The sequence below is a fragment of the Papio anubis genome, chromosome 13, assembly GCF_008728515.1.
Source record: "Papio anubis isolate 15944 chromosome 13, Panubis1.0, whole genome shotgun sequence".
NCBI lineage: Eukaryota > Metazoa > Chordata > Mammalia > Primates > Cercopithecidae > Papio > Papio anubis.
The window spans coordinates 82,888,599-82,901,779 of NC_044988.1; the positions used below are offsets into that span (position 1 = coordinate 82,888,599).

At 46.1% G+C, this 13,181-nt stretch overlaps 1 protein-coding gene across 4 annotated transcripts in view; it reads left to right on the plus strand.

Annotated features, from left to right (window-relative positions):
* Window positions 1-13,181, plus strand: part of RGS3 (regulator of G protein signaling 3) — a 134,676-nt gene that overhangs the window by 24,396 nt on the left and 97,099 nt on the right. For 3 of the 4 annotated variants that reach the window (XM_021927235.2, XM_009188226.4, XM_009188224.4), the window contains 3 exons: window positions 1,028-1,096; window positions 10,978-11,038; window positions 12,479-12,569. In XM_021927235.2, the coding sequence (XP_021782927.1) occupies window positions 11,000-11,038; window positions 12,479-12,569 (130 nt within the window). In that variant the 5' untranslated portion in view covers window positions 1,028-1,096; window positions 10,978-10,999. The remainder of the gene's footprint in view (window positions 1-1,027; window positions 1,097-10,977; window positions 11,039-12,478; window positions 12,570-13,181) is intronic. The other variant, XM_021927237.2, reaches the window with a different exon arrangement.

The following is a 13,181-nucleotide window of genomic DNA, read 5'->3' on the forward strand; positions in this document are numbered from 1 at the left end:
TGTGCTTTGGACCAAGCTTTCTCCTTTAGCTGAAGGAATTTTCCAAGCTGAAGGATGTTTTACCTCCCTGCCCCCCTTTTTACTTCAACTTTCTAACCTCTCTGAGCCTTGGCTTCCTTATTTGTAAAATGGGGCTAATAATAGTAGCAACCTCAGAGAGCTGTGGGGTATAAATGGGACAGTATAACATAACACAGAGTACCAGCTATTATTATTTCTTTCCCCAATCTCTAAACTCTGGGGCCAATGGGAAGGTAAGGGACATTTTGTATTTTCCTATTAGTGAAAATTAATAATAATATTTTGGTTTTTTTCTTACTACATAAAGTAATTTTGGTTATGATAGGAAAATAGAAAATATAGATGAGTAAAAAGAAGAAAATAGAAAACACCTATTGCCTTCCTACTCACAGATATGCCCTACTGTATTTCTTTTCAGACCTTTTAATTTGTGTGGGTGTGTGTGTTTGCATGTGTGTGTATGTCTGTGTGTGTCTGTTTACAAAAATGGATTTTTTTTTTTTGAGACGGACCAGGCTGGAGTGCAATGGCGCAATCTCGGCTCACTGCAAGCTCCGCCTCCTGGGTTCCCGCCATTCTCCTGCCTCAGCCTCTGGAGTAGCTGGGACTACAGGCGCCCGCCACCACGCCTGGCTAATTTTTTTGTATTTTTAGTAGAGACAGGGTTTCACTGTGTTAGCCAGGATGGTCTTGATCTCCTGACCCCATGATCTGCCCGCCTCGGCCTCCCAAAGTGCTGGAATTACAGGCGTGAGCCACCACGCCTGGCCCAAAAATGGGATTGTTTTATAAGAGCATGTTGTAACCTCCTTTTTATGCTTAACAACATAATATAAACTGTTTTATGCATGGAGGTACTCATCTCTTACTTTATTTGTAATATAGTTTATTTAACCAGCTGTTGATGTTACTTCCACATTTTTGGAATTATGACTGACTCTATGAGTCAGCCATGGTCTAGAGCTCGGCCCTTACTAACACTCCAATGGTCTGATTGACTTTGCAGTCCTGTCCAAGAGGAGGATGATCAGAAGCGTCTCTTGGTTACTGTGTGGAACAGGGCCAGCCAGTCCAGGTGAGGAGAGCTGCTGAGCTGGAGGGGGACTCTGCTCTGGGCTAGTGGGTGACAGCCAGGTGGCCAGCATGCAGCAGGGGTTCGATTAGTGCTTTCTGGATAAATGAGTGTTAGTGGCAATACTAGATTGCAGAGGCTGCCCCTCCTTGAGTCCCCATCACTCCAGGTGTTATCAAGGACTGTGTTATCAATGAGCATTTGCTGAGCACTTGGTATCAAATGAGGCACTGTGCTGATCACTGGGATGCCGACCAGCCTACACACGAATTTTATTCTCAAGGTGCCCACTATTCAGGTGGGGACACCAGGCACTGCATGGAGAGAAATTACAATGACAACATGTACATGCTCAGTTCTATAGGACTCTAAGCACCTTGAAAAACAGGCTTATTTCTTTTTTAGTCATCATGGTACCTAGTGCCTAGCACATAGGTATTTATTAGATATTAGCTGCATGAATAAAAGAATGACATGAGTGATAAAGACCATCAGTATGGGAAGAGGGAGAGTTCACTGTGGTCTGAGATGATCAAGGGAGGCTTCATGGAAAAAGTGGAATTTTGAACTTGGGCACAGATGAAGAATAATACAACTAAAGGTCGGAAATGACGTTCCAGGCAGGGCACAGCATGAGCAAAGGCAATGAGGCAGAAATACTCGCTGTAAGCTCAGGCTGCCATGATGAGACCAGGTGGAGGAGTGTAGAAGTTTTGTGTAGGAGAATCCTAACAGGCTGGTCTTGCAGGCAGTGCAGGACACAGGAGGGCAGAAGTGGCCATTAGTGATGGCAGTTAGAGCGGAGCAGGGGAGGAGTGCTGGGCAGGTGAGCATGATAATTGTCTGTTAAGTGACAGCAATGGACTGCCATGGCCCACGGTTAGCAGGCAGTGGCTCATTTGGCTGGTGCAGCGTAACGAATCTGGGATACCCCATTGTCAGGATCATTTGTGGAGCAATCACATCACTGAATGGTGACTGAAAAGGGGCTTCCATGAATGAAAATCAGCTCAAGTCAACATCTGAGACCTGGAAAACATTTTTGGGTTCAATGCTCTTTAGTACCCTAAATGTTATTAGCTAATATGATTTTAAAGTCAGGGTGCATTTAATCTACAAAATGAAGGATTTCCTTTTTAATAAAGTATCCACTTTTCATCATAGGGTAGTATAGTATAATAAACCTCATTCATTCATTCATCCATCCATCCATCCAGCCGCCATTTCCTGGGTATCACTGTGGCAACAACATGCTGGGGATGCATGCATAGGGTCAAAGACTTTCCTATTGGATCACTGATAGAGACTTGGAGCTGCGAGTGAGGAGGGGGACATCATGTTAATAACAAGAGCAATGGCTGACTGAGTGCTGACCTAGAGCCAGGGGTTAACAGTGCAGATTAAAAATCTCATTTAATTCTTACAACAACTCTAAGAAGAGTATGGTTTTGTCCTAAGTTTTCAGAAGAGGAAACTAAAGTTTTGAGAGGTTAGGAATTTGCCTAAGGTCATACAGCCAGTTAACAATAGAGCCAGGATGGAATCCAGGCAGTCGGACCCTGGGGTCCTTCCTCTCAACACTGTACTGACTCATGGGTGGACAGGTGAAAGGACAGAAGAAAGAGCCAGTAAAGTAGAGAGGGCAGGGCAAGAGTGGAGTGAGGAGGGATCTGTAAACTCATTGATGTTGCTGGAAGGTTAAGTACAAAGTAGGGACTGGCTAAAGATTAGCTGAAGAGGTTGGTATAAGCCAAGTCAGATGATTCTGTAGATTGTCTTTGGAGTGTGAGGTTTCTCCTAAGGGCCGGTGGTTCTCGATCCTGGATATGCATCAGAATTCCTTGGGATGCTTGTCAGGAACCTGGATTCTCAGGTGCCATGTCAGATTAATTACATCCAACTCTTCATGGGCAGGGCTGAGAAATCTGCATTTAAACATGTTTGCAGGGTGAACCTCCTGCAGCCACTTTGGTGTTTGGGAATGTCTGGCCATTGGGAGATACTGAAGTGTGTCGAGCCAGGGAATGACGGATGCACATTCTAGATCTATCGCGTTGGTAGGTCTTTGGAAGGTTGGGGTGAGAGAGAGGCTTTGGGCTAGGGAGGGGAAAACAGACTCAGGCCATATTTAGGAGATTAAATCAATAGTGTTTAGTGGTGATTTGGCTGTGAGAGCAGTGTGAGAAGTCAAGGGTAACTCCTGGGTGGCTGGCGGTGTCTCCACCTAAGACAGAGTTACTGGAGGTGGAGGTGAGTCAGCTTGGGATATGATGAGATGCAGGTGCTTGGAGGGGAGCCAGGTCAGAGCTGTGAAGGAGGGCTTGTCTTTGCCTACCTGTAACTTGGGAGACAGAGAGATGGGAGCCACAAGCAGGAAGGCAGTGGGTGAAATTCTGAGCAAGTGAGATGTCAAGGAAGAACATCGAGTGCTAAGGATCAAGGGTCTGATCCCTGTCTTTGAAGGGACAGGCCAATGAACGGAAGGTCCTGAAGGAGACAGCAGAGTGTCAGAGAGGCATATGGACACCCAGCAAGCCCTTTGGGTGGAAGCAGACACCAAACTGCTGGAGAAGGAGCCAGTCATGCCCTTCATGGTTTTTGGAAAAGAGAATGAGGCCAGGGAAAGTGAGTCAGCATCATGGGGCAGTGTCTCCACGTGTTGCCTATTTTGGGAAAGTGAGATGCCTTATTAAAGAAAATACAGCCAAGCTCACAGTCACAGTCCCAGCCCGAAGCTCAAGAGGATCAGAGCCTTTGGAGCAGAGGGCCCTGTGAAGCTGTGAGCAGTATGCAGGCTGGCCCGGCCTCCTTGCACTCTCCTCATCCTCTCTCCTTTGTTGATCCATTTCGGAGCAAGAAGGCCTCTGAGCTGGAGGAGGCAGACAGAGTGATTGCAGGAAACTTCGGCTCTGCTGAATGCTCTCAAATCAAATTGTGCCTCTCCGAAGGACGGACATTCAACTTATCAACATGAAAGACAGTTGTGGAAGGAAGGAAACAAACATTTACGGAATTCTTCTCTGTGCCAAGCACTTTACATACATTACCTCATTTTATCCTCATCATGATCCTGAGAGGTAGGAATTATTATTGCCCCTCTCTTTAGAGAAGAGGAAACTGAGGCTTATGAAAGCCGAGGCACTTGCTTGAGGTTATGTAACAGACATTAAGCACATGGCACACATTATGCAATTTAACCCTCACAACACCATAAGAGGTAGGTATTATTATTACTGTTCTTTTATAGGTGAGGAAACAGGCACAGGGGCGTTAGGTAACTTGCCTAAGGTAACACAGATAGGGTGCCATGAAAACAAGATGTAAATGCAGGCAAGCTGACGCCAAGCCCAGGTTCTTGTAGCCACATTACAGTACACTTGACCATCTCACATGGATGATAAATGACTCCAGAGCATACTCTTTCTGTGTCAGTATGCTTGCTCCTCAGGACTCAGGCTGCTTCTCATTGCATTTATAGTGTAGTTTCATTGACTGATTGTTTGATTGATTGAGACAGGATCTCACTCTGTCACCTAGGCTAGAGTGCAGTGGTATGATTAGAGCTTACTGCTGCCTCAAACTCCTGGGCTCAAATGATCCTCCAGCCTCAGCCTCCTGAGTAGCTGGGACTACAGGTGCATGTCACCACACCCAGCTAATTAAATTTTTTTTGCTTTTGTGGAGACGGTGCCTAGCTATGTTGCCCAGGCTGGTCTCCAACTTCTGGCTGCAAGTGATCCTCCTGCCTCAGCCTCCCAAAGTGCTAGGATTACAGACATGAGCTACTGCAGAATTTATAGTGGAGTTTTATATAAATTATTCAGCCAAATGTGTGGTGGTCACCTTTTGAAACTGATAGGAGATAACAGGAAAGCGTCTGTTTCGCTAATTCTCACTATCCTTCCGGGGATGACTGTGAACTTGTATTAGAGAACAAGATGATCTACAAAGAAGTTCTGGGGAGGGCCAGATGATTTTAGTTCATCATGGTGATCACAGTGGGAACTGAGGAGAACCAGGCCTCAGCACAGTCGATTTTGGCTTAGCTTTGACTAGCTGTGTGACCACGGGTCAGTCCCTTTCCCATGCTGAGCCTCAATTTCCTTGTCTGTAAAATGCAGTGATCACTAATGTTTCTTTCAGCTTCAAGGTTCTGTGAGCTTTTTTATAGGCTCTTTCAAATGCATGCAGAGGTACAAAGTATCATATAATAAACCCTCATATACTCATAGCACAGTTTCATCAATTATCAATATATGGCCAATCTTATTTCATTTACACCCATCCACTTTCCCCTTCTCCAGTGAATTATTTTAAAGCAAATTTAATTATTTTAAAACCTCATCTCATCAGTATATATTTCTAAAAGATGGCTTTAAAAAATAATCATGATGACATTATCACACTTAAAAATTAATAGTAATTCCTCAATATGCCATTGAATATGGAACTCAGCTATTTAAAAATTCTGTTTGATAATACGGCGAAAGCCAAATTGAAGCTTCTAGTATTAATCGTAGCATTTTCAGAATTTGTGGCCAGGGAACAGACTTGGAGAGAATTATAATGTTATGTACTAAGGTAAAAAATGCATATATGTATTATATTTATACCTCCAAAGATTATCTTCAATATATATTACATATTATTATAAATTATATAAAATATAAAATATAACTTAATTATAATTGTATATTGGTATATATAATTATATATAACTTAATTATAATTATATATTGATATATAATTATATATAAATTATAATTATATATTGGTATATATAATTATATATAACTTAATTATAATTGTATATTGGTATAAAATTATATATAATATACAATTCTTTATATATTATTATATTATATAAAATTAAAGAACATTAATTATATATATAATTAAAGAACATTATATATATGTAATTAAAGGACATAATCTTTTTTTTAAGTAATTTTTTTTTTTGAGACGGAGTTTCACTCTTGTGCATGATCTCAGCTCACTGCAACCTCTGTCTCCCAAGTTCTAGCGATTCTCCTGCCTCAGCCTCCCAAGTAGCTGGGACTACAGGTGCACGCCACCATGCCTGGCTGATTTTTGTGTTTTTAGTAGAGATGGGGTTTCACCATGTTGGCCAGGCTGGTCTCCAACTCCTGACCTCAGGTGATCCACCTGCCTTGGCCTCCCAAAGTGCTAGGATTACAGGCATGAGCCACCATGCCCAGCCAAGGACATAATCTTTTTTTTTTTTTTTTTTGAGATGAAGTCTCTCTCTGTTACCCAGGCTGGAGTGGAATGGCGCGATCTTACCTCGCTGAAACCTCTACCTCCTGGATTCAAGGGATTCTTCTGCCTCAGCCTCCCGAGTAGCTGGGATTACAGGCGCATGCCACCACGCCCGGCTGATTTTGTATTTTTAGTAGAGACAGGGTTTCACCATGTTGGCCAGGCTGATCTCAAACTCCTGACCTCAAGTGATCTGCCTGCCTTGGCCTCCCAAAGTGCTGGGATTACAGGCATGAGCCACCATGCCTGGTCAGGGCATAATCTTTTATACTAATAGTAGCTACATTTAAGGAGATTCTGCTTGTGATTTGCCCTGCACTGTCCCAGGCACTGTAAGTGTACACTGTCCTTTAATCTGTTTGTTTTTTTTTTTTTTTTTGAGACGGAGTCTTGCTCTGTAGCCCGGGCTGGAGTGCAGTGGCCGGATCTCAGCTCACTGCAAGCTCCACCTCCCGGGTTTACGTCATTCTCCTGGCTCAGCCTCCGGAGTAGCTGGGACTACAGGCGCCCGCCACCTCGCCCGGCTAGTTTTTTGTATTTTTAGTAGAGATGGGGTTTCACCATGTTAGCCAGGATGGTCTCGATCTCCTGACCTCGTGATCCACCCGTCTCGGCCTCCCAAAGTGCTGGGATTACAGGCTTGAGCCACCGCGCCCGGCCTAATCTGTTTTTTAAATGAGATTTCAGTGCCAAGTACAGTGGCCTAATGTTAGAAAGCTTGTGACCAGCAATGGGTACTGAGCTTAAGGAAAAAGTGAATGAAAAAATCTAAGTTCAATTTAAGTCATCAAATTCAAAATCAATTAGGATTAAATGGTATAACCCTATAAGAGAAATAGTTTACCTGAGAGGGAGAACTAAAGTGCCTTTCCTCAAAAAATAATAGATTTTTTCATCTTGTAATGAGTCTGCAACCCTATGCTCAAAAGTAAACTGAATACTATTCCCCATATGTGCTGCATGAAGTTACTTCTAAGCCTTTATGCTGGCTGTTCCCTCTGCCCAAAATGCTCTTCATTCTCTCTGGCTCAATTCATAGGTCTTCTTCCAGCCTCTCAGCCTGAAGCTACCTCTTGTGTTCCTGAACCTTCAGAATATGTTGCCTGCACTGTTCATCTGTCAATCTCACCCTGTCTTGTGACATCCCCTGTATTGCTGTCTTGAACTGCTATTTAAATTCCTGGATGTTTGTTTTGTTTCCTTAACACTGTGGCCCCTTGCCCAGTACCTGCCAACCATGGGCGTGATAGGTTCATCCATTTGTCAAGCCTTCACTAAGTGCACCAAGCCCAGAGCTGAGGGATTGGTAGTCAGAATTAACCAAGGCTTGGTTCTGGAGACTTTGCATCTAGTGAGAGTTCAGGCACTCCTCAGGGTGAGTGCTAGTTCCCAAGTTAATAAACTGACTGCTGTATTGTCATATACTTAGGTTGCTTTAAAAGAAGTCTTTCTTCCTCCAAAGATTTTTCAAAAGCAGGCGTAAGAAATAGCTAATTGAAGAACACTTAGAGAGAGGTTCCTGCTTATGGACGTTAATTGTGGCAATTTACCCTGCCTGAGTTATGGTGAAATCATAGGAGGCCCCTTAGCAGGAAGTAAAACTCAAGGGAGGCTATTAACCATTTAACATTCTCTAAACAACAGGGAATGAAAATTTCACTTAGTGAAGAGCAGAGAGAGGCTGCCGAGCTAATGCATTGGCCTGGAGACTTCGAAAGTTTCAGCCCTACCCAGTAGGAAAGAAGTATACAGCAGAGTTGTGTGGGCACCTGGATAGCAGCTGGATTTCTCTCAAATGTGTGACAAATAAAATGAAATCGGTTTGAGGACTTTGGCAAAGTCTTGCCAAGGCTTTTCTGGAATGGCAGCTCAGATTAATGTCAGCTGTTTATGATAGTCACTGCAACTGCCTCCTATTGGTGCTGACTTGGCTACTTCCCAAGAGGGAGGAGTATTTGTTTTTGGTGGTGGGCTGGGGAGGTGGATATGGAAGGGTCGTTTTATTGGGGTGAACGCATTGTCCCTTTTGAACAGGTTATTAATAAAGCCTTGGATGATGAGAGAGGCAAGGAAGAAAAGAGCAGGTGGAGCCAAGGCTGGAGGAACTGGGAGCAGGAGGAGTGATGAACTGAGAGCAGCTGTTAAGAGACAGCCAGAAGCAGGGGCCTCAGCCCTGGGCCATGGGGCAGAGCATGGGTTTGCAGGCAGGTGGACCAGGTTTGAGGAACAATCCCCTGGCATCCTGCCTCCCCATCCCTCGCTTGACTTGGCTGCCTTTGAGAAGCTAGTTTTGTTTTGCTTAGGACTGTCAGGTGGTAAGCTGCCACCCTTTCCGGAGAATCTGAACAATATGTCTTTATCAAGACCTTCTAGATCACTGGTCTTTGACTGGGGCAGGTGTAAGTGGGTGTTTGGCAGGATCCACTGGAAAGCTTTCTCCAGGCTCCCATGCTTAAACCCCACCTTGGACCAACTAGTTTTGGGTGCTCAGGAAGAAGTCCTGAGCCATATACCTCAGACAGGCTGTTCAGGTGGATTTGTGGTACGCTTCTGGCTAGAACCACTGCTCTAGCAGTGGTTTCCCTTAGACCAGGTTCTGGAAAATGCATCTCTAGGGAGTTTACTACCTATCCTGCAGCCTGTTCCATCTTTGGCTTTGATATTGTGCCTTCCATAGGACATGCCAAATCTCTCAGCTATATGGGTCCTCCAGCTATTGAAGCCAGCCTCCAGGGTTATGCTCCAGCCTAAATATCCATGATGTTTCTTGATTGATAGTTATTAAACCAACCTGTGAGGGAGTCCAAGTTGAGAATGGGGTAAGAGAGAGGAGAACAGAAAGATAACATTAAAAAAAACCCTACTGTCAGGATAAAACAGGTTGTGGCACAATAAAAGTCCTTAAAAGTAGACTGATACTGTCTTTTTTTTTCCTGATTACAGAAAGGGTACTTGTTCCGTATGAAAACAGTGAAAACCCATAAAAGAAAATTAAACCCCTAGTAATCCCATCTACCAGATATAACCATTGTTAGTATTTTTGTGGGTATCTTTCTCATTAAACTCACATTACTCATTAAATTTACAGCTTTGTAAACTTCCTTTTCTCTAACAATAGCAAGATATTTTTGGACTTTATTAATATTAATCGATGTTATCATTATTATTTTTTTGAGACAGGGTCTCGCTGTGTCGCAGCAACTGCCTCCTGTTAGTGCTGACTTGGCCACTTCCCAAGAGGGAGGAACAGTAACACACAATCACAGCTCACTGCAGCTTTGACCTCCCAGGCTCAAGTGATCCTCCTACCTCAGCCTCCTCAGTAGCTGGGGCTACAGGCTCATGCCACCATGCCCTGCTATTTTAACAATTTTTTGTAGAGATGGTGTCTCCCTATGTTGTCCAGGCTGGTCTCAAACTCCTGGGCTCAAGTGATGCCTTCCAAAGTGCTGGATTACAGGTGTGAGCCACTCCACCCAGCCCGTGCCATCATTATTAAAAGCTGCCAAATCTTAGTCCCTGGTTATTGGACATTGAGCCTCAACGATGGACATTCTTCAGGAACTCTGAATTCTTCTTCTTCTCCTTCTCCTTCTCCTCCTCCTCCTCTTCCTCCTCCTCCTCCTCCTCCTTCTTCTTTCTTCTTTCTTCTTCCCTGATTATTGGACATTGAGCCTCAATGGTGGACATTCTTCAGGAACTCTGAATTCTTCTTTCTTCTTCTTTTCTTTTCTTTTTTTTTTGAGACGAAGTCTTGGCTCTGTCACCCAGGCTGCAACCTCCACCTCCTGGTTTCAAGTGATTCTCCTGCCTCAGTCTCCTGAGTAGCTAGGATTACAAGCATGCACCACCATGTAGTGCTATTTTTGTATTTTTAGTAGAGATAGGGTTTCGCCATGTTGGCCAGGCTGGTCTCAAACTCCTGACCTAAAGTGATCTGCCTGCCTATGTCTCCCAAAGTGCTGGCATTACAGGCATGAGCCACCGTGCCCAGCTGTGAATTCTTTTTAACCAAGAAAATTGAACTTAGCCCCTTGCCATAGTCTGACATCCCCATGAAGCGTGACCCTGGCCCATGCCTATCTGCCCTGCTGGTGGCCAGGTCAGATTGGTCTCAGCAGCTTTTGTGTCAGGTTGGTTTGGATCTTGATGTGTAGCCATCTAAGAACTGCTCAGCTCCTTCCTGGATCTGAGACAAAACTTCTTGAGCTTGAGGTCCCATAACTGTTCTCCACTGAGCATCACCAACTGATATGGGCAAGGAGGTTCCCTCTGGGGACCAGCTCTTCAGATCTACCCAGCACCAGAACAGTTAAAACTCGTGAAGTACCTCTGAGCTTTTGTGTTTGGTAGAGGGAGTGTTGAACTTGTCCTATGACCTTGGGAAAGGGACCAACTCTGAGTCTCCATTTTTCCCTCTGTAAAATGGAGATAATAGCTCCTCTCTAGCCTGCCTCACAGAGTCAGAAGGATCAAACGTGATGATGCGGGTAAAGTGCTTTGTAAACCGCAGTGCATCAGGCAAACCCATGCTATACTTGATAATGGACCTCCCAGTAGAGCCCAACAAAAAGTACTGACTCAAGCCTCAATTGTTCTCCCAGACAGAGTGGACTCATTGGCTGCATGAGCTTTGGGGTGAAGTCTCTCCTGACTCCGGAGAAGGTGGGTCCTAAGGACGCTTCTGTCAGGATCATCCCAACTGGACCGGGCCGGTACAGGCAGGGTTTCTCTGTCAGCCCTTGATTAAGGCTTCTCTCTGTGAGATGGTGCCCCACTGAGACAGTTGCCCAGTGGGGTGGCCTGCATAGCAGCACTTTGTTTGTTACCTGCCTAGCTGAGAGTCTGGGTCCCCTTCTTGGTTTGTCTTGCCAGAGAGCAGTTGTTAGGCAGCCCCAAGTCTTCCCAGGAGGCTCTGAGTCTGGTGTCTGCTGTTGAAGATACTGGCAGATCCTTTGGGGCCCAGAGCACTCCTGGGCCTGCCCCAGAAGATGAAGGCCAGGTGCGCCCATGGTCCGTACCAGGGGTCCTCTTCTTGTGTCTACCAGGCCTGATATTTCTGGGCCTAACAAGTGCTCAAGGATGGAGTGAGCAGCACCATCCTCTGTGGAACTTTCCTTCAGGCTGGAGGAGGACTCTTTGGGACCCAAGACTCCTTGCTCTGGGTCACCGGTCCCTTATCAATTTCTATGCTGCACTGGATCCCTGGAACTGGAAGGTGGAGGGTGGGGGGCACTCCTTTTGCACATCCCTGGAAATGTCCTGGTGGCCTGTGGCATGACCTGCCACGCAGATTTGTGTCCTGGGGTGGGTGGCTGAGGAACCTTTATCCTGCTTGTGAGTCCTAAAGAGTTTCTCTCTCTCTCTCTTTTTTTTTTTTTTTTTTTTGAGATGGAGTCTCACTCTGTTGCCCAGGCTGGAGTGCAGTGGTGTGATCTTGGCTCGCTGCAACCTCCGCCTCCCAGGTTCAAGCAATTCTCCTGCCTCAGCCTCCTGAGTAGCTGGGATTATAGGTGCCTGCCACCATGCCTGGCTAATTTTTGTATTTTTAGTAGAGACAGGGTTTCACCATGTTGGCCAGGCTGATCGCCAACTGCTGACCTCAGATGATCCACCCGTTTCGGCCTCCCAAAGTGCTGGTCTAGAGCTTCTCTTGACTGCAGCCTTGGCTTCATTCTCCTGGAAAAGATGTTCCCCCTGGAGACTGCTCAGGAGCCACAGGATGCCTTTTGGCCTCTCCATCCCTCTTTCACTCCTTCACTTCTGTTCTGTCAACAAATATGGCTCCTACTGTATACCAGGCATAGTGCAAGGCACATCAAAGAGCCTGTGCACGACTTAGTGGGGGAGACAGGCAAGTAGATGGTTGTCCTCCAGGGATAAGAGGCTGTGGGAATTCGGCAGAGGGGAGAGCCAGCTCTGCCCTGAGCATCATGGAAGGCTTCCTGGAGGTACAGGTGTGGCAGCCCAGGGGCAGGAAGGCTGGAGAGTCTTTCTCTCCTGTGGGAGGGTGTCCAGTGGCTACTTTTGGAGGGGGATTGGTGGCTGCCTGACCTGTGCCTCTGCCTCCTGTGTCTGAGTGTGTCATTCCTTCTCTCGTGACAGGAGATCAGTGGTTGGTACTACCTCCTAGGGGAGCACCTGGGCCGGACCAAGCACCTGAAGGTAGCCAGGCGGCGACTGCGGCCGCTGAGAGGTACCTGCACACCCCCTTCAGTTTCCCTTCCCAGGACCTGCCCCCTCCCTCCTTTCCTGCATAGTGGCATCAGTTCTGATATTTGGTGGCCCCTGCCACCCAGGCTGCTATTAGCCTGCTGGGTGCAGGGACTTCTCAGGAGCACCTGCTAGAGTGCACGCTGCAGGCAGCCTCTCGCCCATGCCTCCACTGCTTGTCTGGTTGGACTTTCATTGGAGAGGCTATGGCCTGACCCCATGTAATTTAGCTCCCTTGCTTGTGGGGTACTTTATGCTTCCCCAATGGCTCCTTCCCAGCTCCATGTCTCAGGGATCCCCCAGGTTGCCTTGCTCACCTTGGGATACCCACCTCTACAGACAGGGCATTTAGGTCCTGGCATGATCCCTGAGGCTCAAAACACGGATTTCATGGCCCTTTTCTATGTTCTGCCTTTCCCACATGCAGCCCTGGCTCCTGAGTCCTTGTCTGGATCGAGCCTCAGGTGTCCCCACATCCTGAGGCCAGGAGTGGTCCTGGGCAAACCCATGGGCCTGTTTCCCAGCACTGTCCTCTGGGTGGTCTGAGGAGGGGAGCCTTCTATGCCACCAGGCGTTTTCTGATTCTGTTCTGTTG